This window comes from Onychostruthus taczanowskii, unplaced genomic scaffold (assembly GCF_017590055.1).
Source record: "Onychostruthus taczanowskii isolate IOZ18803 unplaced genomic scaffold, ASM1759005v1 scaffold51, whole genome shotgun sequence".
Taxonomy (NCBI): domain Eukaryota; kingdom Metazoa; phylum Chordata; class Aves; order Passeriformes; family Passeridae; genus Onychostruthus; species Onychostruthus taczanowskii.
This window is the reverse complement of record NW_024502680.1, coordinates 2,317,868-2,339,419: the sequence shown is the minus strand read 5'-3', so window position 1 is coordinate 2,339,419 and position 21,552 is coordinate 2,317,868. Positions and strand designations below refer to the sequence as shown.

Below are 21,552 nucleotides of genomic sequence, written 5' to 3'. Positions count from 1 at the left end.
ATGTCCAACCTGACGCTCCCCTGGCGCAGCACAAGGCGGTATCCTCTCATCCTGTCCCTTGTTCCCTGAGAGCAGGGCCGGCCCCCTCCTGGCTACAGCCTCCTGGTCAGGGAGTTGTGCAGAGCCACAACGTCCCCCCTGAGCCTCCTTTTCTCCAGGCTAAACACCCCCAGCTCCCTCAGCCGCTCCTCATGGGACTTGTGCTCCAGACCCTTCCCAAACAACGCTGCCATTCTCTGAACACGTTGCAGCACCTCTGTTATCCTTTCGTAAAATATCTTCCACATTAAAAAGTCTTCCTCAGCTCTTTTAACACGTTAAAACACGGTTGTTCCAAGCAGCAAGTCAGGATCAAATCACTGCATTCGTCTCTCCACACAGGAACCCGAGCGGGTCGCGCATCTCGCTTTCTCCGCTGCCGAGAGCGAGCGTCCTCTCGGCCCACAGCCGGGACTGGTGCCCGGTCCCGGCCCTGAGGGCGCTGCGGGCCATGAGGCGGCACCTGCCCGCGGCCGCCCCGCCCCCCGCGCGCTGCCCGGCGGGGGAGGGGAGCGGCGCCGCCGCACGTGGGACCGGCCGCGGGCAGCGCTCCGCCCTCCGCGCCCGGAGCGGCACCGACACCGGCACCGCCGACACCGCCCCCCGCGGCGGCCTCCGTGCGCCTCCGGTGCTCCCGCCTCGGGGGGACTCGCTGCCCCCTCACGGGCAGGGTCGTGGCTCGGGTTGAGGGACAGCCGGTGTGTGACCCTGCAGCGGGGAACCCCGCGCTGGTGCCGAGGCACCTGGGCCCGTCCGCTGGCCCCACGCTCCTGGGGTGCCCAGCATTCCCCTTCCACGGGCGGTGTGCCTGTGTGGGGGGAGCCCCGCTCTCCTGGGGTCACCCGCCAGACCACGGGTGGTATCCCGAGCGCGGCTCACCGCGCTCTTCGCAGCCCTTTGCCGGGGGGCACGGGGCTCGGCCACTGCTGCTCCGCTGGAGCTGCGGGCACCCGCGCTCTGCTGAGCCGCAGGGTCAGGAGGCGTTTGATGCTGCTGGGCTGTGCAGAACAGAAGCAGCTCCCAGCTGTGAACCTGTGCAATGATCAATAACCCCGCTAGAGAGGTGCCCCTTCTCTTTTGGGGGGTGCACCACAGGCCTCCGTATGGTGAGAGGTTGAAGCCTGCCCTAATGGTCGCTGTGGGAAAGGTTAATGCTTTTATTTTTCCTGCTAGTGGAGTAGAGAACATGTCTGGGATCAAGAGAGTGATCGCCGAGAAGGACCCTGACTATGAGGACATCACCGTCACACATCCCAACAAGCGGCACAAAGCAGCTGAACAGTCAGGTAGGAGCTGTGGAATTGGAAATTCTCTGCATGTGCATGCTGTCTGTAAAGCAGTCAGGAAAAGGCTGGGGTAGGAGTTAGGGGCGAAGGACAGATGAGGAGCAAGGCAGGTAGTGATACCTCCGTATAGCCAAATAAAGATGTATCTTATGTGGAGTCATCCCTTCCTCCTATCTGGACCAGAAGTAAGGTATGAGGTTGTAGCCTTTGATGCATGATAGGAGATGGAGCACAAGCTGTCCATGGCCCCAGCACTTTGGTTCCTGTTGCTTCCTAAAGTATTTACAGTCCATCTTCCTGTGCTGAGTTGTTCTCCAGCCTTTGTATTTGTTTTGTGGCTGAAGTCTGCTCTGGGAAAGATTGGCAGGTTGTTTACATTTTGGGGGATAGAGGTCACAGTACAGCATGGGGACGAGAAAAAAAATTCATGACCCTGCGGGGTAAAAGAGATGCACAGCCCTGCAGTGCATGCACTGGCTGTTGGAAGATGACAAGTGTTTGCAAGAGCTGGCAGATGAAGCAGAAAGGAGCTTCTTTGATAAAGTGTAGAAAAGATAATTTGGGGAGAAGGAAGGGGCTTTGAAATGTGCAAGAGAGGAGGAAGAGGAGCATGACTGAAGGAAAGGTGGGTAAAGAAGTGTAGTGGAGCAAGTAGCTGGATGAGTAGGTTTGCATTTGGCACGCTTGGATGTGCTTGCTTTGGGAACCAGCCTGTTGGCAGAGTGCCTGGGACAGGTTGCAGTCTCTCTGGGCAAATGAGAGTAGAGCTGCTTGCCCCGGGGGCAGGGAGTAGGCTAGTGAATTTTGGCATAGCATAGCTAGTGAGAGAGGATCGTGATGGGAAGAGCTGACAAACAGGGTGGTGAGAAAACTGAGGCTGGCTGTGGGCTCTGAAAAAGATCCAGGAATAGAGCTGGAGCTGCCAGTTGGAGAGGGACAGAGGATGGCTTAGTGGGTGACGTTTTGGGGGATGCTGTACAGCTGGACAGCTCTGAGGGGGCTGAGCTCTGGTTGAGTGTGTTGCTGGGCAGTCCTGTCTGCCACGTGGGGCGGGGGCCTGGGGCAGCCGTGCTGCAGCTGGCCATGTCACCACTGCCAGCTGCCTGCCCTGCCTGCCTGCCAGAAGCCACCACACTCTGTTCTGGCCTGTCCCAGGGACTGGAGGCAGGTTTTTAATCTGCTTCTGAAGCAACTTTTCTGAAGGTTTTTATGATGAGCAGGGAGAGTCGCAGGGCCTTGGAAAACTGTCCTTGCCAAAGGGAACCTTGCTTTCAGGAGATTCCTCCAAATTGGCTTCTTTCTTCTTTTCATGGAAGGTCTCCAGCTTTCAGTACTGGAATTCCTTAACTACACAAATTTCACTAACATGATCTTTATGAGATACTGTGGTTGACACTAAGCTGGGGAAAAATGAATATAAAGTGTTCTTAAAAGCCTCTCTAGTATAACCACAAATCCTAAAGTGCTTGAATCATCATGATGCTGCTGTGGCATGGCAAAAATCAGCCTTGGGAAGAGGTGCAGTTGTCCCTTTCTGAACCATACCTCTGATGCCTTAATCTGTTTAGATTTATTTTAGTGTATAGCCTTACATGAGCATTTCCTCATCATGGTGTTCATGGCTGGAGGTAAGTGATATCCCTCTGGGTTTTAATTTTGCCTTACTCGTACAGATTCAACCATAATTGTGTTTTAGTGTAGGCTTGAACTATTTCTGGTCCTAAATATATATATATATATTCACACATACACATATATATACATCTGTGTGTGTATATATGTATGTGGAAAGAAGGAGAATTATTTAGGATACCCCTGTTGCATATAGAGGCATCAGTTGCCTCACTCCTGTTGTAGGTACCTGATCAGACAGTAAAATTATCTGTGCCATCTGGAAGATGCCAGCAAAGCTTTGACTTGCTTTTCTTTCCCTTCTCTCTGGTGATATTAGAAACTTCTTCAAACAGAAATGTACTTTTTAGGAGGATAAACACTTCCTCTGAAGCTCAAGCCAAAGTCTTTGTGCTGTTGCCTCCTGTTTCATGTAGAAACAATGTAAGATTTTTCCAGGGAAAACCAAACTCTTTTGCTGATCTGCTTTATAGTGGGGTCACTCCATGACTGACACAGGCTGCAGCACCTTTTCCAGGCCTTCTTCTAGAATTGTAATTCCTGCTATGCCAGGTTCTGACTTAGAATTTGCTAAAACCAGAATTTGTTTGAAACCCCTTGATGTAATGGAGGTGCCCTAAATGAAGGGTGATATTAAAGTCTACAGTAGGTGTAGAGCAAAAAGAGTAGTTCTTATGTTTATACATATCCTAGAAAAATATGATAATATGCCTGTTACATTCTTAGCCACTAATTTGCTGTAAGGCATTTGCACGGTTTGAAATCCTAAACTGCATACTTTCCACCAAGGTCAGTAAACTCCTGCTGAAAGGCTACATTTTTCTGTCTGCTGTGCTGGAAGAGGATTTTGCAAGAGGTAGACACCAGATTTTGATAATGTAGCTTCCCTTGTGAGTAATAAACAGCTTGTAGGCACTCCAGAGCAGGCTGCACTTCGTGCCAGGGCTGTATAAATACGAGTGTGCTGTATTCTTGCTGTGTGAGGTGGTGTAAATTTCCTGGATGTGGGTCTGGCCAAGGAGAGCAGAAGAAGGCCCGTGGTTCCGTCTCGCTCCGGCGCAGTGGCAGCGCTGGGCCAGCACCGTGGAGTTTTCCTTCTACTCTTTACAGCTTTACTGGGGCTGGAGTTTTCCTTTTGCTGTTTACAGCTTTACTGGGGCAGAAGTAAACAAACTGGCCCTCTTCTTCCCATTTTCTGTTATTTGCCATCTCAGACCTAAAAAGGGAAAAATAGCTCTCCACATAAGCCGGCTTTTAAAGATACATGTGGTTTTTGTTAAGAAGTAACTTTTTTTTGGAAGAAAATGATCCTTCCCTTTTTGTGTGTGTGTGTGCTGAACTTACTATCCCTTCATTTCTCACTCTGTAGTGATTTCTGATCTTTCTGTTTTCAAATGGAGCCTCAGAAATAGAAATGTAAATACTTCCTCCTTTATTTTCCTTGTGCGGCCTTGTACAGCTCGAGATGTTACTGTGCAGAAGATTGAGACCATTATAAAGGAACAGTTTGCCGTCGAAATGAAGAGTAAAGAGCATGAAATTGAAGTTATAGATCAGGTATAAAGGTTTTGTTCTTATAAATATCAAAGATCTTGGTGTTTGGGGTGTGGGGGATTGCTGCAGTGCTGACCATTGCTGTGTGTTTCCTTTCTGCAGCGCCTGATTGAAGCCAGGAGGATGATGGACAAGCTGCGTGCCTGCATTGTGGCTAACTATTATGCCTCTGCTGGTCTCCTCAAAGCTGGAGAGGTAAAAACTACTTTGGGAATAACAAGACTTCAGGGACTTTGCAGAGGAAGGTGTGGAATTCAATGGCTGTTCAGCTGATGTTTGGTGTTAAGGTGTGATTTAATGAAATAGTGGAATACAAACTGCAAGTGGGTTGACAGTGGGAGGAGACCTTTGCATCATTTGCTGGGCCTCAGGTACCTGGCAAAGAGGAATCTTGAGGAAGCAGTTGTGAAGTTGTTCAGCAGCCTCTGGTTCTGGTTTCTGAAATACTCTGCAGTTTTTTTTTTCATTCTCAGTTTTTCCTTGAGAGCACCTTGTTTCTCAGACACTGCACAGTTTGTCCTTGCAAAGCTGTGAAAAGTGTGGAATATGTTTTCCCATTTCTCAGGAGGAGAGTGGCAACAGATGCATTTGGGCACTTCTCAGGAAAAAAGAAAAAGACTAAAGATTTCAAGATTACTTGAGTCTCAGGCAGTGCTGTGAAACCATCTTCCCTTTGCCCTGGCAGGCAGTCTGTTAATGGGTTGGTGAACAGACTGATGGCAGCAGTAAAGCAGGACATAAATCAAGGAGATATCACAGAGTGATTAAAAATTCACAAGATTAAAAAACGTCAAGCCCTGTTAGTTAAACCCCAGTTCTGAGCACTCTGTCATTAATGACTGCTAATTGCAGGGTGTTCATGATTGCACAGGGACATGTAGTTCATTACCAATGTAGGCATTTTGTTACCATCTTTTCCATTCAAGTTGATCTGATTTCCAGTGAGTTTTGGAAGCTGCAGATGGGTGCTGCAAACATGGGTTTCACTCTAGTCCCATAAGAATTTCTCTTCCAAGCACTTGCTCTCAATGCTGCTCCTGGTTTTCCTGTTGTGCCTTTCAGTGGACTTGGAATGAGGTAAAAACAAAAAGGATCAGCTTGTTTTTCCCTCTCTGAACTGGAGTTGAGCAACTGGAGTTTGAAAAGGTTGTGGTATCCTTGGGAGGCTTGGAGATTTCTCTGCCCCCTTTGATTTTTGTGTAGGCAGCTGAAGAATGTGACCTAAGTTCTAATCTTTGTAAGTGCCTTTGTCCATTGTCATCATGTGTCTGCAGGAGCTGTACTGTTCCTTGTTCTTCTTGTTCTGCCATGCAGGGTGTTTGCTTTTTGCCCTAGTGATTTTCACACTTTCCAGAAATAATATATTCTGTAATTGTTTTGAGGTATTCACAAAACTTACTGGTGCCTCCTTGCTTTATTACGTTTTCCAGTAGTTTTTATGAGTTTATGGCTGTATCTTTGATTCCATTTAAAATTTTTTTCTGAACGTCCTGGTTAAGTTTTTCCTTCATTTTGAAATTGTTGCTGATTTCAGTTTTCTTTGTTGTCTGTTTTTAATTGTGGCTCTTGTATGTTTCACCAGGCAGTGAAATATTGTCTTGTTTCTGCTTCTGGTAGAATAGGAGTCTTTGTAGTTTAATTCAGAACTTCTGGGAAGATGATTTACAAGTTCCTGACCTGTACTCATAAATATAAACAGTTCTCAAACCCAATGCTGCTGAGTTTTGAGGCTTGGGATTCCTCATGATTGTGCTTTATTATGTTTTCCCACAAATTACTGGACAAAATGTTGGTCATTTTACTTGACTGGAGGTAAAACAAAAGGAGAGGTGTTTGATTTGAGCTTTGGGGTTTTTTGGACAGACTGTGTGTGTGTCCCTGCCTTTGGATAAATGAGTTTAACTCTCCCAAGCTGGCAATTGAGAGTTGGTAATTGCTCTGCTTGTGCATGTCATGGACAACTGGAAAGGAAGTTCTGGAATGGTCCTTCAGAGGCCAAGGTGGGACAATGTTTATAACTCCACTCTTGCTACCACCTCTCAAGAGCAGTTCTGCTCTGTGGTGATGCTGGTGTCTGCCTCCCCCTCAGTCATGTTGGCAGAATTCTCAATCAGGGAACTTAATGTGGATTAAAAATAAAACTGTGAAGGGAAAAAAAACCCAAACAAAACCAGTAACAAAACAAACAAGGCAACAAATAAATCCCAAGTCAGTTTCTTGATTTGTTTTCCTTTGTGACATGCCCCATGAATAATTGTTCCAGCCTGACTGATGCAGGTGGTTTGGGCAGGGAAGAAGCCTCTTTGAGCTGTGGCTGCAGGAGCTGGAGGGAGGCTGTGCTCTGCTGCTGCACAGGGGCTCCTGGTTTGGTTCATCCTCAAACCCAAGTGACTGGGAGGTCTGGTGCCTGGGTCAAGAAGTGGCCAGGGGACATTTGGTTTGAGTTGATGGATGTTTTCCTTCTACTTCAGAGGTAAAAAGCAAATGCAAGAGAAAAAGAAGGGCCTTTGTCATGGGAATAAAAAAACTGAGAGATGTGAACACTTGCCTGCCCTGTCCTCCCCCTTGCAGGTTTAGAAGGATCTAAGATTAGCTCTAAGATGCCTGTTTTCAGGAAAGTTTGCAAGCATGCCTAAGCACATTTTTACTTATCCCCTGTTGAGCTTTGGGTGCAGACAGGGTGTAGCTTGCCTCCTGGGTGTTGACAAAACTGCCAATGAGTATCAAAGCTGAGGAGCCTGATGCACTTCCCTGCCCTGCTTGCCTGCAGGAGCCAGGCAGCTGTGGCTTTCCTGTGTGTGGTGAGACTGGAGGTGGCTGCACAGGAAGAGGTTGTTTTCAAAGGGACATTTTGGGTAGTTGAGTAGGCTGCAGTCCTCCCTTCCAAAATACAATGTGTTTCTGAGATTAAAAGGTGTGAAGGAACTGATTCAATTTAGGGTACTGTTTCTGCAGAGCCCTTTTAAGCCTTTATCTTCTGCAGCATCTGTTTTTCCTGCAGGGCAGCTGATTAAATATTTGCTCTTTCTTCATTGACTTTTTCTCTTCTGGCACAGCTTTGTTTTTATCTGGGCTATGGGGAAATAGTGACCTGATCTTCCTTGGGGGGGAATAGTGACCAGATCTTCCTGGGGGAAACAGTGACCTGATCTTCCCGACCTCTTCATTGCAGGGGACCAGGTCATGCGACGCAACAATTCTTAATCACCCATCAATCAAGAAATTCTTGGAATCTCCCTCGAGATCTTCATCTCCAGCTAACCAGGGCTCAGACACTCCCTCTGCCAACCACTCTGAGAGCGACTCGCTCTCTCAGCACAATGACTTTCTCCTGGACAAGGACAATGGCAACTTGGACGCCGACGAGCGGCTGACAAACAGCCTGGACCAGAGACAGAGCAGAAATGCTGGCCGGGTAAAGTAAAACTCGAGTGGTGATCAAGTTGTTGGAGGTGTGTGCTCTGAGGACTCGGTGCTGGCACCAGGAGCTCTTCATGTTTTCACCCACCTTGCTGAAGATGTGTTTCTTACCCTCTCCAACCGCTTGCTCCCACTCCCTCAGCCTGGCTTTGCTGTGAGGCCAACTGAAGTGTCTGTAACGTGGGTACCTCCTCTTACCTCAGTCCTGCCCAAAGCGAGCTCAGCAGGCCGGGGAGAGCCGTGGGGTCAGCACAGCTCTGCCAGCCTCGGCCGTAGCCTCTGGGGAAGGAGGTGCTTCACAGCCTGAGCTTGGGCTTTGCTCTATGGCTGGAAGTCAGGTCGGGACGGTAGAGCCTGCAGAGGAGAGCAGTGGGTGTCATTCCCTGCAGTGTTTTCAGGAGTAATGCTGCTGGCTCTGGGAGCCCATGGGACTGCATTGCTCAGAACAGGGGATCCACTGGAGGGGTTTGGCCTCCTCAGCAGCCTGCAGTGCAAACAGTAGCACTGGAGGATTAGCTCACCCTGGCACTGTGAGTTGGTCAAGCCTGGGTGCACAACTTGGGACCATACAGGAGAGAATTGTTTTTCCTCTTGATGGTGCTGCTTGCTGTTGTGCATTACCACCATTTCCTTAACTGAACCACTCTGACCCAAGTGAAAATATGTTCTGTCAGTGTCCCTTCATGCTTTTTGGGGGGTTATTTTTGACCTGGATCCAGTCCCTCCCTTTGTGGTTCACTGTGCAGCCACCAAATGCTTCACCTGTTGGCTGCAGGTAGCTCCACTGGGGAGGCTCACTCAGTGTCTGCAGGTGAAGTGTGAAATGAGGTGAAACTCTTCAGTTTTCTTTCAGTTCCTGTAAGTGGTCAGGCCTGCCAGGGGTGGGTATGCAGAGGTGGGTATATCTCAGTGAATATGGTTGCCATCTGCAGCTGAATAATTTGCACTAATCCATGGCAGAAAGAACAGTGATTCTGCCTCCATTAAGCAGTGTGACACCCTTGATAGCAGGGCTGCAGTTTGCTGGAGCTCTTCCTTGGGTCTGTAGCAGAAGGCAGATGAGCCATACAGAATGTGGACCCACCTATGTTTTAAACCACCAGACCAATAGAACTTGTTTCTGTGCTAGGGGCATAGATGGATGGAGCAGTTGTGTTGCCTGGGGATAGTACATTGGTGCATCTGTGACCAGCGCAGAGGAGGCTGAGGGAGTGTTGAGCAGGGGCCATCCCAGCCTTCTGTCACTCCTTGCTCCACTTTGAAGCATCCCTGACTTAGCAGAGAAGGGGGAATGGTTCCTCAATGAATTCAGTGCTTCCCACACTGACCTCCTGGCAATTGCTCAGAAGAGTGCATCCAATGGACTGCTCTGTGGTCATTTGAAGATGGCAGTCCCTACTCTTCATCCAGCAGGGTTGTAGAAAAGCCTCTCAGTCCCATGCAAACAACACTTCTCCTTGTGTTGGCACAGTGGGTGGTCAGATCATTGTACTGGAAGTCTTGGCTGCTGCTTGATAGCTGGGGTTGTGTTACAGAGTGCCTGGATTTATTATGCCAAGGTATGGCTGTGGATCTGTGGGTTTACCTGGATGGCAGTGGCAGGTTATGGCTGCTCTCCTGTCTCAGACCCAGCCTTGATTCTTCACTGTGAGACAACAGCAGAGTCCCTCAGAGCAGCAGAGGCTGGGAATGGGGAAGATTCAGATTTTCAGCCCCACTCATGGACGACTGAGCTTTGTTCCTGGTTAGTGACCAGCACGATGCCGTTCTAGCCATGCCTGGTTTTATTTCAGATAGTGCAGGGGCAGTGCTTTTGAAATCCAGGCTGAAGTCATGGCTCAGCTCCATGGGATGTCACACCATGTCTGCTCAGTTAAGCCATGCACTGTGTTCTTGGCCAAGGAGGATAGCATTGTTACATGCCTGAGTTGCTTCAATGTGCCTAGAGAACAATTTAAATATTTTTAGGGATTATTCTATTTTGATCTTTTATTTATGCAGGTTTTTGGTTTTGTTTTTTTTTTTTTAAACAACACCTTACTTTTCTAGCACCAAACAAAATGATGTTTAAGAGGAATGTTTGGGTTTTTGTTTGCCTTTTTTTTCTTCCCCTACCCTCAGGACAGTTCGGGTGTTTCAAGCTCTCAAAAACCAGGACAACGAAATGCCGGACTGTCAAATGATGAAACTTCACGACTTTATGTGAAGAAAACGATTGTGGTTGGCAACGTCTCCAAGTTAGTATCCAGAGCCTGAGGGATGGTCCTTTATTTCAGGATTAAATTGAATAGAAAGTTACAATTAGGAGACAAATGAAATTGCTGGGCTGTCACAATATGAGCTGTTACCCTTGAATAATCACTGTACCCAAGGCAGCCCTCCTCTGGTCTCAGCATAAGGATTTTGTGGAAGGAACTGGTGTTGTAGTAGTTATTTTATTTATAAGTTTATATATGTGCAGAGATTTCAAGTTCTGTTTCCCTGAAGGGAAGTCTTTCAGCCTTTTTTGATCAGGTAGAAGTCAAAAGTTTTCCCCTGAAAATTTGGAAAAGCCAGTTGTCCTGATTGTGTGTTTTGGCTAATTGAATTAGTTGGCTAATTCAGTGTGTCCATGGGTACAATGTGGGGGTCTCTTAAACAGAAGAAAAACCCCAAGAGAGCAATACACCACCAACCACAATGAGGAAAATTGTGCAAGTTCAGAATAGTCTAAATAAACTATTTCATACAGTTTTTATTTATATTTAGATAACAAGACAGGTAAATATGTATAACTTTTGATCTTCAAGGAAATTAATGAAGAAAGGCATTAGTTTTGGGAAACTGGACAATTCCAGGTTTTAACTCTCCATCCTTGCTCTACTCAAGTCAGTCTTTTGCACAGAATATATTAGACATTTGCTGACAAAACTTAGGGTCAGAATTGCTTCTTGAAGGGCTGGACCCAGAACAAAGTATTGACTGAAGTTGCTTAAAAAATTGTAAGAAGAATTGTAATTCTTTTGTATTTATGGTAGCACAGTTGTTGGTGTTGTATTCTGGTGTAGTTTTGCTTCCTGATAGCTCAGAATAGGACAGGATAAGGGATTTGACAGTAGTAGAATGTTAAAATTAAGTCTTCTTAATTAAGAGCAAAACGTTTAAATGGGTGAATGTCGTATGGCAGTTGTGCATTAAAACAGAGGAAATGTGTTGGAAATTTAGAGTAGATTATGGGACCTGTATCTGTTCCTGGTGAGCTGTCAGAGTAAGGACAAATGAGCAGATGTACAGGGGGCAAGGTTCCCACAGGCGTTTTAACATCCCCAGTTTTTTTGCCTAATCTTTCCTGAAATGCTTTTTGCCGTCTTTGTCTATTTGGGATTTTTATCTTGTGTTTGTTATTTAATTTCTTTGCCAGGTACATTCCCCCTGACAAGAGAGAAGAAAATGATCAGTCAACCCATAAATGGATGGTGTACGTCCGAGGCTCTCGGAGAGAACCCAGCATAAATCATTTTGTCAAGAAAGTTTGGTTCTTCCTCCACCCCAGTTACAAACCCAATGACCTGGTAGAAGTGAGGTAATAAGAAATTATTCCAGTCTTCATGCTTGCCAGGCTTACAGTGCCAATTAACAACTTCTTTTCCTGGTTTAACACTCCATGTGTGTATTTAACCTCTGGCTTAACTTGGCTTACTCCAAAATAGTAGTAAAAATAAATGAGGTTTTTTTTTTATGTAGCAAATGTGCCAAACAGGTTTGTTGGCTTGGTTTTTTTAAAATTTCCTTCTGAGAAAAAGCATTCAGTTGCTGCATTTCTTGCTGTTCATGTGGGTTGTGCCTCTCCTGTATGTGTTACATACACTGTCTGCTGCTCAGGTTAGGCTTCTGGTACTAAACAAAGTGTTTTCTACCACTCCTCTATTTCAGTGTGGAAAAGAAAGAGGAATCTCCAAAATCTGACTTGCCCATCTTTTTAATGCTACATGTGTGTTTGGGTATGAATATGTATGAATATCCCACTCCAAAATGTTTCTTCATCTTGTGGGATCAGTGGCATTGGCTTCGTGCTCTGAGGATTCCCCATCAGTGTTGTGGTGCTATGCTACAGAAACAGGGCAGCTTCCCTGTGCTCTCCCAAACCTGTACCCCACACCTGTTTTCCAAGTGACCCTGCTGGGGGTAGGTTCTCTCTGGAAGTGCCCTGACAGTCTTTTGTCTTTCCTTGGACAAGACTGAGGGAGGATGCCTTTGAAATAGTTGGTGTCTTCCCAAAGAAATTATTCTCCACAGGATGTTCAGCTGCCTCCTGGAGGGAGAAGTGTGGGAGAGGCTGCTTAGGTACAGAAGGCAACTTATTTCTGGCAAAATTAAACTACTGAAAGGCAACTCCAGGAAGACTTTCCTGAGATAAGAAGTGTTGGTACAGCTCAGTAATGTTTCTGGGAGGACAGCCCTGAGCAGGACAAAAGCAAACTGTTGTGTTTCTTCTGTAACATACCAAATTACATTTGATTACTGTCTTTTTGTGCCTTTCTCAGTTGTCAGTGCTGGTTGTCTTCTGCTTTAATCCCATCTGGTTAATAGATTCCTGGTGTTGCAGTCCCCTTCACTGTAGTGAGCATTAATGTTCTGGACTAAAAATCACCCTTAAACCTCTTGCATTTTTTCTGTTGAGGAAACCATATTGCATTTACAATAACAAGATGAAATATAGAGTAGAAGTAAATGTTACAGATCCTTCTTTTTCATCTTGGAGAGTGACAGTGATTAACTGTTCCTTGTTGTCCCTATGTTGTTCTGTTGGTGTTAGATGAAGCCTGTGCCTTTTTGCTACTAGATAGGGAGCAGCAGGCAGTAATTGCAAAATGCTGCATTGGAAGCTCACCTTGCAGTGAGCTGACTTGGGTTTTTTTTAACCAAGTGTTTTTCATTTGACATAGCACAGCCCTTTTTTTGTCTTCTTTTTAAAAATACCACACTTGTTTCCCACATGTCTCATCCAACAGTGCTTTACAGTTTTTTTCCCTGTCCCCTTGTGTAAAGTTAAAGTGTGTTTTCAGCTGTCCAAAGCCATAAAATTCTCATTGCTATGATTACACTCTGTCTGTGGTGAATAGCAGACCTGATGATAACTTTAGTTGTCAGCTAGGAAAACAGTCTTTGGCCTTCTGAAAAGGAGGGAGGTGAAAGCTGTACCACTTCTGCATCAAAATGTAATCACCATTTGTTTCCAGAGAACCTCCATTTCACCTGACCAGGAGAGGCTGGGGAGAATTCCCAGTGAGAGTGCAGATACACTTCAAGGATAGCCAGAACAAAAGGATTGATATCATACACAATTTGAAGGTATTTGAACAAAATACTTTCGAGAAAGGTGTTCAAATGAGCTCTTGTGCATAATCTGGAGGAGGCTGTGCTTGTGTATGTGCTTTTGTCTCTCTGTGTTATGAGTGTCCTGGTGGTTATTTTCACATGAATAGGTGAGCTGGAGAATTGAAATAGATCCAGGAAAGCCTCTTACTTTGGCTGTATGGAGTTGATGCAGTAAGAGGGAGCCCAGCCTTGAAGCAGCTGGAGCTGAATGTTCTCAGAGCAGCAGTGCTTACCTGGTTTTTCCCTAAAATTTGAGATTTTTATCATGTTTTCACTGGCTTTAACCTAACAGGGTGCTTCAGGTCTGTCTTTCTGCTGGAAAAGTGGCTGCCGTGTCTGTTCTGTTCCTTCAGTGTAAACACACATCAGCTAATGATTATCTTTGTTGTTAGAGGGGGCAGGGAGGGCTGAGGTTCCCTATTCCATTTGAACAGAGCTCCCTTTTCCAACTTATTCACCCCTGCAGCACTTGGGATTTCTAGTATGCAGCAGTCCTGGAAAACTAGGCCATTGCTCCTCTTCCTTTTAATTAGTAGTCCCTGGCATTAGTGGACTTAAGTCCTGAGCTGGGTTAGTCTCCTCTTTCTTTGAGCAGCATTAATTTTATTTGAACTCTGCCTGCATTGATGAATTTCATGCTAAATAAGATACCTCATTACAACCCTAAATACAGACAGTGGAGGAGGTTGAAAATATTCCCCTGCAGCTTAGGGACATTTAATGCAGATGGTGAGTAAAATATATTAGGGGAGATGTGACTTGGGGAAAAGTTATTAACACTGTGATGGACAGTGAGGGAAACTCAGCCTGCAGAAGAAAACTGAGCCAGTCCATGGCCCACAGGAGCTCAGGTCAGCACATCCTGCTGTTCTCACTCCAAGCCTGTGGCTGCTGTGAGGATGTAGAGTGAGCTGAGCCCTCCTCTGTGCCTGGCACCTGTGTGCCCCTGAGCTCTGCCACATCCTGCACCTCTCAAAGCCAGCTGCTTCTACAGTGTCTTAACAGGTGCCTCTGGGATGTTATGCCTGTTTATCAGCTGATGGCTTGGTGTGAACACTACTTAATCAAAAACTATAGTGTAATCACAGCCTTTGTGCTGGTCAGTTGAAAACTCTGAGTTTTTCTCATTATTATTTCCTTGTTTTATATATTTCCTTATTCCTGATGGAATAAAGAATGAAAAAGAACACTGCTTGAGGTCTCCTCTTAGATGGAAATATTCCCTCAACAATCTCATTTCCTTCAACTTTTTTGCTCCTTTCCCCTTTAGTCTGGGCCTTGGGTCATGGGTGATTTTTTTGCAGAAGAGAGAGAGGGCACTTATCAGAGCACACAGATTTCTGACCTTCTGGCCTCAAAATATTGGATGCACTGCTGCTCAACTCACACAGTTTGAGACTTCTTTCACACAATTTGTGTTGTAAATTCTAGCTAATACAGTGATTTGCCCTGGCTAATACATTGTATTGTCTTTTCCAGCTGGACAGGACCTACACAGGCCTGCAGACACTTGGTGCAGAAACGGTGAGTCAGAGGGTTGTGGGATGGATTTGATTCCCATAAAAATGTTTAAAAAGAAAAGATGCATGGGACTAAGCACAGGGTCAGACCCATTTGGTTTCACAATTTTTAGAATGTAGATTTTGCTCTCTTGTTGAATGAAAGGATTATGACACCTTGTCACTTTTCATGACAACTTTGGTTCAGGGGAGACTGTTTCCAGCTCTTCCTTCAGAAAGAATCTGGCTTGTACTGGAGCTTTAAATTTTGTTGCTTTGTGAAGCTTTTGGTACAAAATGTTCTGATTTGCATTCTGATCTGCTGCAGAGCTTGCACATAAAGAATTTAAGTTCAAGGGATCACCCAACTATTCTGTTGAAATTTTGCAGTATTTTAAGTACTTCTAAGTTTCTGTATCTGTCAAGATTCAGGACTTTAATGGAAAATGAACTCTTGAAATAAATAAATTAATTAATAACCCACAGTTTGCTAAATTTCTAAAGTTTTCTTGATATTGGTTTCCCCTTGTTGTACTGTAGTGAATCTTTATGGTTAAATTGCATTACTTCAGCTTTTCAGTTTGTGGAGAAAGCATTAATGTGAAATGTCTACTGTTATTAAAGAACACTTTTGAAGAGTAGATCATGTGGTGTGTTTCTCAAGGCCTTACCAGAGAAGGCAGGCTTCAGTTTTGTGCCTGTCCCTACAGAGGTGTGCAGTACTTTCTTAGAGCTGGGCTCCAAAATCCTTCAGTGTTTACAGTTCAGATTTCCCCATGGACCAAGACTTGCTGTTTTACTGTGTGGGTTCAATGTTGCAAGATTTTTGTCATAGCTCAGGTACTGCTGGACTTTCGGGAAATGTCCCTTAAATTAATGGAAATGTTATTTAGAGTTGGGGGAAACAAAGGGAGAGGTTTTTAGGCATTAAAATAAAAAGGCGTGGTTGGTTTTGGTTTTTATATTTTTGCCAAGCTACCAAATACTAATGTCCTGTCTCCTGTTTTTGGAAGGTAGTGGATGTGGAGCTGCACAGGCATTCCCTTGGTGAGGAGTATCTCTTCTCCCAGTCTTCAGAGTCTGACCTTTCTGATGCTCCTACATCTTTATCACTGCCACTGAGCATCCCAGCACCAGTCAAAGCTTCTTCACCAATTAAACAGTTGAGGGACTCCAGCCCAGATGCTTCTGTGGACAAAGGTAAAGCAAATGGGTGTTGGTGAAATGCAAGTTCTTGGAACTTCGGCTCTGCTGGATACCTCCTCTTAATTGCTCTTTTGCCTTAAAGGTTGCTGGTGCTACCTGCTTGTTGCTCACCACAGATCATATTTTTCCTTAATGTGCTCTGAAGTGTGGTTCGGAAGTTGTTATAGATTATTTGGTTTTGGACTTTGTTTTGGTTTTGTTTGGGTTTTTTAATCTGAAGTTTGTTGAACAGGCTCTATTTTGCTAAAACATAGTGAATAAGGAAAAGCGGATGCAGTTGGAAAAAGGTGGTTGAATTGCACTTGCAGTTTTGGCTTTGGCTCTCCATTTTCAGAGGAGATTTTAGGTTTCTGGATGCTTTGGGGATTGTATGCATTTCAGGAATTGGTCTAGTGGTGTGTTCAGTTTTATATGTTAGTACCTAACATGAGGTGACTGCGAGGGAGCAAAAATCCCCAGGTATATGTAATTACTGTCCTGTGGAAAATAGAGACTGAAAAAGTTGTGTGTGTTTGTCTAAGGGGCAATGGCATCTCTGCACCCTCGGGACTTATTCTCCCCTTCCCATGAGAGATCAGGAAAGTCAAGATCCATGACAGTGGGGCAGCAGCTGAGGTCTTAGGATCACTTGGATTGCTTGGAACAGGCAGTGCTGGCCCCATGGGCACACTGTAGGATTTGTAGTTTGTGTCAGATAGGAGGAGCTGTGCCTCTGGTGGCATTTGGCCTTGTTTTCTGGAACCCTTGTTTAACTGGGCTGAGATACAAAGGTGTGTGTTACACTTCAGTGTGAGAAACTTTCTGGACACAGCCACGTTAAATTGCAAAATAGTGGTGCATGGTCTGATGGTTGTCTTGATCTATTCCCACATTCCTGTGTTCAAGGAGTGGCTGTAAGCTGGTGCCATGCATGGTTGTACTTCCTGATAGGTTCTGTGGTGCCACTGGTGCTGTTCAGGCTCAGCAAGAAGGATGTCTGCTGTTTAAATGTGGTCTTTTCTTGTGGCCAAAAAAGAACAAACACAACCACATTTTAAACACAGAGATTTTTTATTCAAACAGGAATATTTGTAGCATCTTTAGGTGAACAGTGCTACAGCCAACAGGAAGGAAGTAAACCTACCTCCTTTTTACACTGACAGGCAGTGGCTTCTCTCAGCAGCTCCAGGTTAATTGAGCTCCTTGAACACCAAATAAAGTGGATTCCACAGCCCAGCTCAAAAGGCAGTCTCTGATCTCTTTGAGCTCTTACTCCAAAAAATGCACTTCGAGATTCTCTTCAAAGGAGATGCAACCTTGGTCCTGTGCAGCCCTAACCAAGGACACTTGGGACTAGCAGCAGCTTTTGGTCAGTGGAAGGGCATTCCAAAGAAATGTGTAAGAAGTGGCTGGACAGGCTGTGCATGGAATCATTTTATTCTTCTTGTCCAGCAGATCCAACAGGGCTGTGCAGGAGCAATCCCCTCCCTCACTCTCTCCCTGTTCAACGCTTCCCACCAGTTGCTTTTGCCTTCCTTCCTTCAAGAACGTGTTTGTCATACCTGAGTTATGCTTGTGTAGAGGAGCACAGTAAGGATTCAGATGTGTCAGCCTAAGCAGTATTTCTGTTCTTTTCCCTGTTTTGATCAGGATTCTCTGGGAGTGCTGAAACCGAAAGACATGCCGCGTTTTATTCCCTGCCATCCGCCATAGAACGGACTCCCACCAAGTTAGCCACACAGAAAGTTGCCTTTGGCTCTCATGGAAATTCAGCCTTTCAACCCATTGCAGCTAGCTGTAAAATAGTGCCTCAAGGTCAGAGTCCAAGCCCTGCAGAGTCACCAGGAAAATCCTTCCAGCCTATCACCATGAGTTGCAAGATTGTATCAGGTGAATGTTAGTTTACTTACCAGAGTGCCTCCCCCTGGAAAACAAGAGAGTGAACCAGTTGGACTTGTTCTGTGTCCTTCCCTTGATTTTCTGCCAGTCTTTGAGCATCAGACAGTAGGAAACTCTAGAAGAAGGAGCTAAGCACACTTCTTAATGCTCAATGAAAAGAAATACAGGTGTGAAATGGTTCACAACAGATGAAAAGGAGGATGAGAGCTGTTCTCTCCCTATTCTTGAACGCTTTTAAGTGTGAAATAGATAGTGTTGAAATGGATTGTTACCCACAGAAAAGCCCAGGCCAATACACATCTTCCATGTGGAATATTTTGTATGTGGGAAGAGTCCATTCTTCTCCCCATTGCTTTCATACAGCTGGGATGGATGAAGAAGAATCTTTTCTTTGATTACTGGGCAAATAATTAGTTTTAACCTTGTAGACTCAAATAGACCCTCTTGTGCTTGCCACATTGCATCAGACTGAGCAGCTTTGGTCTTTGTCTTCCAAAAGTCCACCTTGTCTTGGATTAAATTGCCAGCTGGCCGCAGTGCAGTGTGACAGCTTTTGAACCAAACATGGCCAAAGTGCTGCTTTGCTTATTTCACTGGTGGTCCCTTCCCTGCCTGGGTGTGATGCCAGTCACTGGATGATGTTTTACATCAGAAAGTGTTAATGTACAGCTCACCATGGCACATGCTGAGAAGCTGCAAGGTGACCTGTTACAGCTCTTCATTTTCTGGTGTTCAGGGTAGAGAGGATGAAGCACCAGCTATCAGTACGTGTGATTTCTGGTGATATGCTCACACATAATTTGTCTTAAAGTGTGTCTGGTTTGTGATTTTGTTTTGATTTTTTTTTTTTTTAAGTTAAATGTCAATATTGTTCCTTGACATCCTAAATTAACCTAAATCGGGTTAATTTACACTTGAACCTGTGCCAAGTGCTTTATTCTCTCTTTATAAGCTCTTCTCTTGATCTTTCCCCAAAGCTTTCTAGAAAGTAGGAATTAGGGGGCCATCCTATCTTTCCTAAAGTGCTTGGACTATTCTTTGTTGGTGTTTGCTATTTGAATGTTTCCCTGCTAAACATTTTTCTAAAGTTCTGCTGTCTGCTGAGAAGGGTTACCCCTTTGAGATTTCAAAGTAGTTTATAAGATTTTATTTGACAACCATTTATGTTCTAACTGTCAATAACTGTCAAGAAAGTAGGGTAAAAGGTAGAGGAAGCTTGGTGTTTGCTGCTGTCTCTTTTCTCTGATCATTTCCTTGCCAGTCCTTTTCTCTGAATTTCTTGTTTACCTCTTCATGCAGCTTTTTTCTTCTCTAGTTTCTCTCTCTCCTGGCCATGTTACCCAGAAGCTGCCCATTTCATAGACTGATTTCCAGGGTTTCTGCTGTAGTGAGAGCAGTGAAGGGACCAGAGCAGTGAAGGGACCTGACTGTTCCTGCTGCCTGAGGCTGTTCCACACAGCCTTTTTAGGGGAACTCCTTGGTTCCCACTCTTCAGTGCCTGTACCTTAGGCTGCAGAAGGGCAAGACAGCTGAGCTCCCTTTCTCCATCTCCTTGGTCTGGGCAGTGAGAATGATGTAGGTAATAGCCCTCAGGATTAGGGGTGGACCAGCTGGCTTCCCAAGTTGCCTTTGAGCCCTGCTTGTCCTGGTAGGCAGAGCATGTCCAGGGTAGCTATGAGCCATAGTGCATTGTGTGCCTTTTCCTTCTGTCTCTTTCCTTCTCCAAGTCCTGTGACCTCACTCAGGCCGGGAAATGCATCTTCAAAAACCTCTCCTTTTCTAAGCCATTTTCAAAAGTACTACTATTGCCATGTTTTTATGTTCTGACAACACTTACAAGCTAGAAGCATTGGACTTTTTTTCTTAAGGTTCTCCAATATCGACCCCTAGTCCATCTCCGCTACCTCGTACCCCAACGTCCACTCCGGTGCACATGAAGCAAGGCTCTGCCAGCTCAGTCCTCAATAACCCCTATCTTATTGTGGACAAGCCTGGACAGACGGTTGGAGCAGCAGCCACAAGCACAGGTGTGTAGTGTGACCACAGAGGGCAGTGGCTTAGTCCTACCTGTTCAGGTTTGTTCTCTCTCCAGAATGATCAGTTCCACTGCAGCGTTTGAGCTCGTGGAGATGGAGCAGTGCTCAGCAGAGAAAGGGGAAGGTGTTGGTTTGCACAGCTGGCCTGTGTGCCTGGCTGAGGGTGTCTCAGGCTTGAGCATGCTTCCTGTAGGAAACAGCACAGTGTGAAGCCAAACTCAACTCACAGACACCTCTTCAGAGAGAGCCTGTTCTTTTCAGGTGACAAGGAAAGGGGAGAAAGTGATGCAGACCGTGGTGCACAGCTTCAGACAGAAAGGGTGCACAGTGGTTGGGTGACAGTGCTGGTGTAGGTGTGGCAAAGAGCATGGACAGGCTGCAGTGGCTGGCAGATCAGTCTTAGGTCACAGTGTGGGGCACAGTGGTTGTGTTAAAATGCAGAGATCCTGGTTAGCAGGAGAACAGCCGTGCTGGATTTTGTTACTGCTCTCAGCTTCTGCCTGGTCCAATCCAGCTGGTTTGGATTTCTCTTAACTGGATTCCCTCAGTGGTGAAAAAAGCCTGGGTTCACAAGGAGGGCTGAACTGCAGGACACAGGTGATGGATAGAGGAGTCAGTCAGTAATGTTTGTGTTGGGGTGGAGGAAAGGTCCTCAGAAGTCATTTGTTGTGATAAATGGCCAAACACTGCTGTCTTATTTTAAAACACACTTGTTTGTGTATGTGTGTGCTTCCCAGCATCTCAGCAGGATGCCCAGGGCCAAGTGAGGGAGTGCAGCATCCATGAAACACAAACCATTTCCATGGTTGGAAAACACAATGCTTCTTCCTCCCTTTATCTGAGGGAACACGGCTGTCACATTCATTTTAACTTCATCACATAGGGAATTAGTAGAGTAATTGGTAGGAATTGTGTAGCTGTATATGAATTCTTTTAAGTATGTTTTGGGCTTTCTTGGTAACACTGATGCTGTTTCACCAATAGGGTTTGATTAATTGGTTGGGTTTTTTTTTTTTTTTGATTGGTTGGGGGATTTCTTCCTCTTTTTTTCTGTTTCTTCGCCTCCAGCCTGACTGTCTCCTCTGCCTAAGTGGTTTATCATGGTTTGGATAACTTTTGGGTTCTAATAGAGGTTTGTACCTGGAGGATAGGATGTGCAGATGCACCAGATGGTTGGGATGTACAAGTGTTGGTGCAGTTATTGTTGAAGCTGCAGTTTCCCACCACAGGGGAGATGTACAGAGTGGCCTGGCAGGGACTGCTTGCTGCCTCTCCCTCCCTGCACTGCTGTGCCTCCCCTGTATCCTGCACAAGTCAGATCACAGCAGTGGCAGAGCAGAAAATTGGTATCCTCCCCTCCCCAAACAACTTTGTTGTGGGATCCTGATCAGCAGACCCTGTGTGAGGGTGCAGGAGGGTCTGTGGAACTGACTTTTGGCAACAGCAGCCAGGCTGGATTGAGCATAATGTGTATTACAGAAAAAGTCACTGGGGCACTTCTGATAAGGCTGCAGACTGTATTTAACAAAGGGGTGAGATCTTCATTCTCTGTGAAAGCCAGCCTTCCCAAAGCCCTTAATTCTCAGAAGTGGCTGCTCATTTACTCCTAAACTCAAGTGTGGATTATAGCACAACTTTGAGACA

At 45.6% G+C, this 21,552-nt stretch overlaps 1 protein-coding gene across 8 annotated transcripts in view; it reads left to right on the top strand.

The window, feature by feature from the left end:
• Window positions 1-1,207: 1,207 nt before the first annotated feature.
• Window positions 1,208-21,552, top strand: part of YEATS2 (YEATS domain containing 2) — a 56,196-nt gene continuing 35,851 nt past the window's right edge. For 5 of the 8 annotated variants that reach the window (XM_041416230.1, XM_041416234.1, XM_041416232.1 and 2 more), the window contains exons 1-11: window positions 1,208-1,325; window positions 4,417-4,514; window positions 4,614-4,706; window positions 7,684-7,926; window positions 10,053-10,168; window positions 11,332-11,493; window positions 13,151-13,262; window positions 14,769-14,813; window positions 15,802-15,988; window positions 17,624-17,863; window positions 19,741-19,899. In XM_041416230.1, the coding sequence (XP_041272164.1) occupies window positions 1,226-1,325; window positions 4,417-4,514; window positions 4,614-4,706; window positions 7,684-7,926; window positions 10,053-10,168; window positions 11,332-11,493; window positions 13,151-13,262; window positions 14,769-14,813; window positions 15,802-15,988; window positions 17,624-17,863; window positions 19,741-19,899 (1,555 nt within the window). In that variant the 5' untranslated portion in view covers window positions 1,208-1,225. Of the gene's footprint in view, window positions 1,326-4,416; window positions 4,515-4,613; window positions 4,707-7,683; window positions 7,927-10,052; window positions 10,169-11,331; window positions 11,494-13,150; window positions 13,263-14,768; window positions 14,814-15,801; window positions 15,989-17,623; window positions 17,864-19,740; window positions 19,900-21,552 lie in introns of those variants that run through there. The other 3 variants (XM_041416231.1, XM_041416235.1, XM_041416236.1) reach the window with 3 other exon arrangements.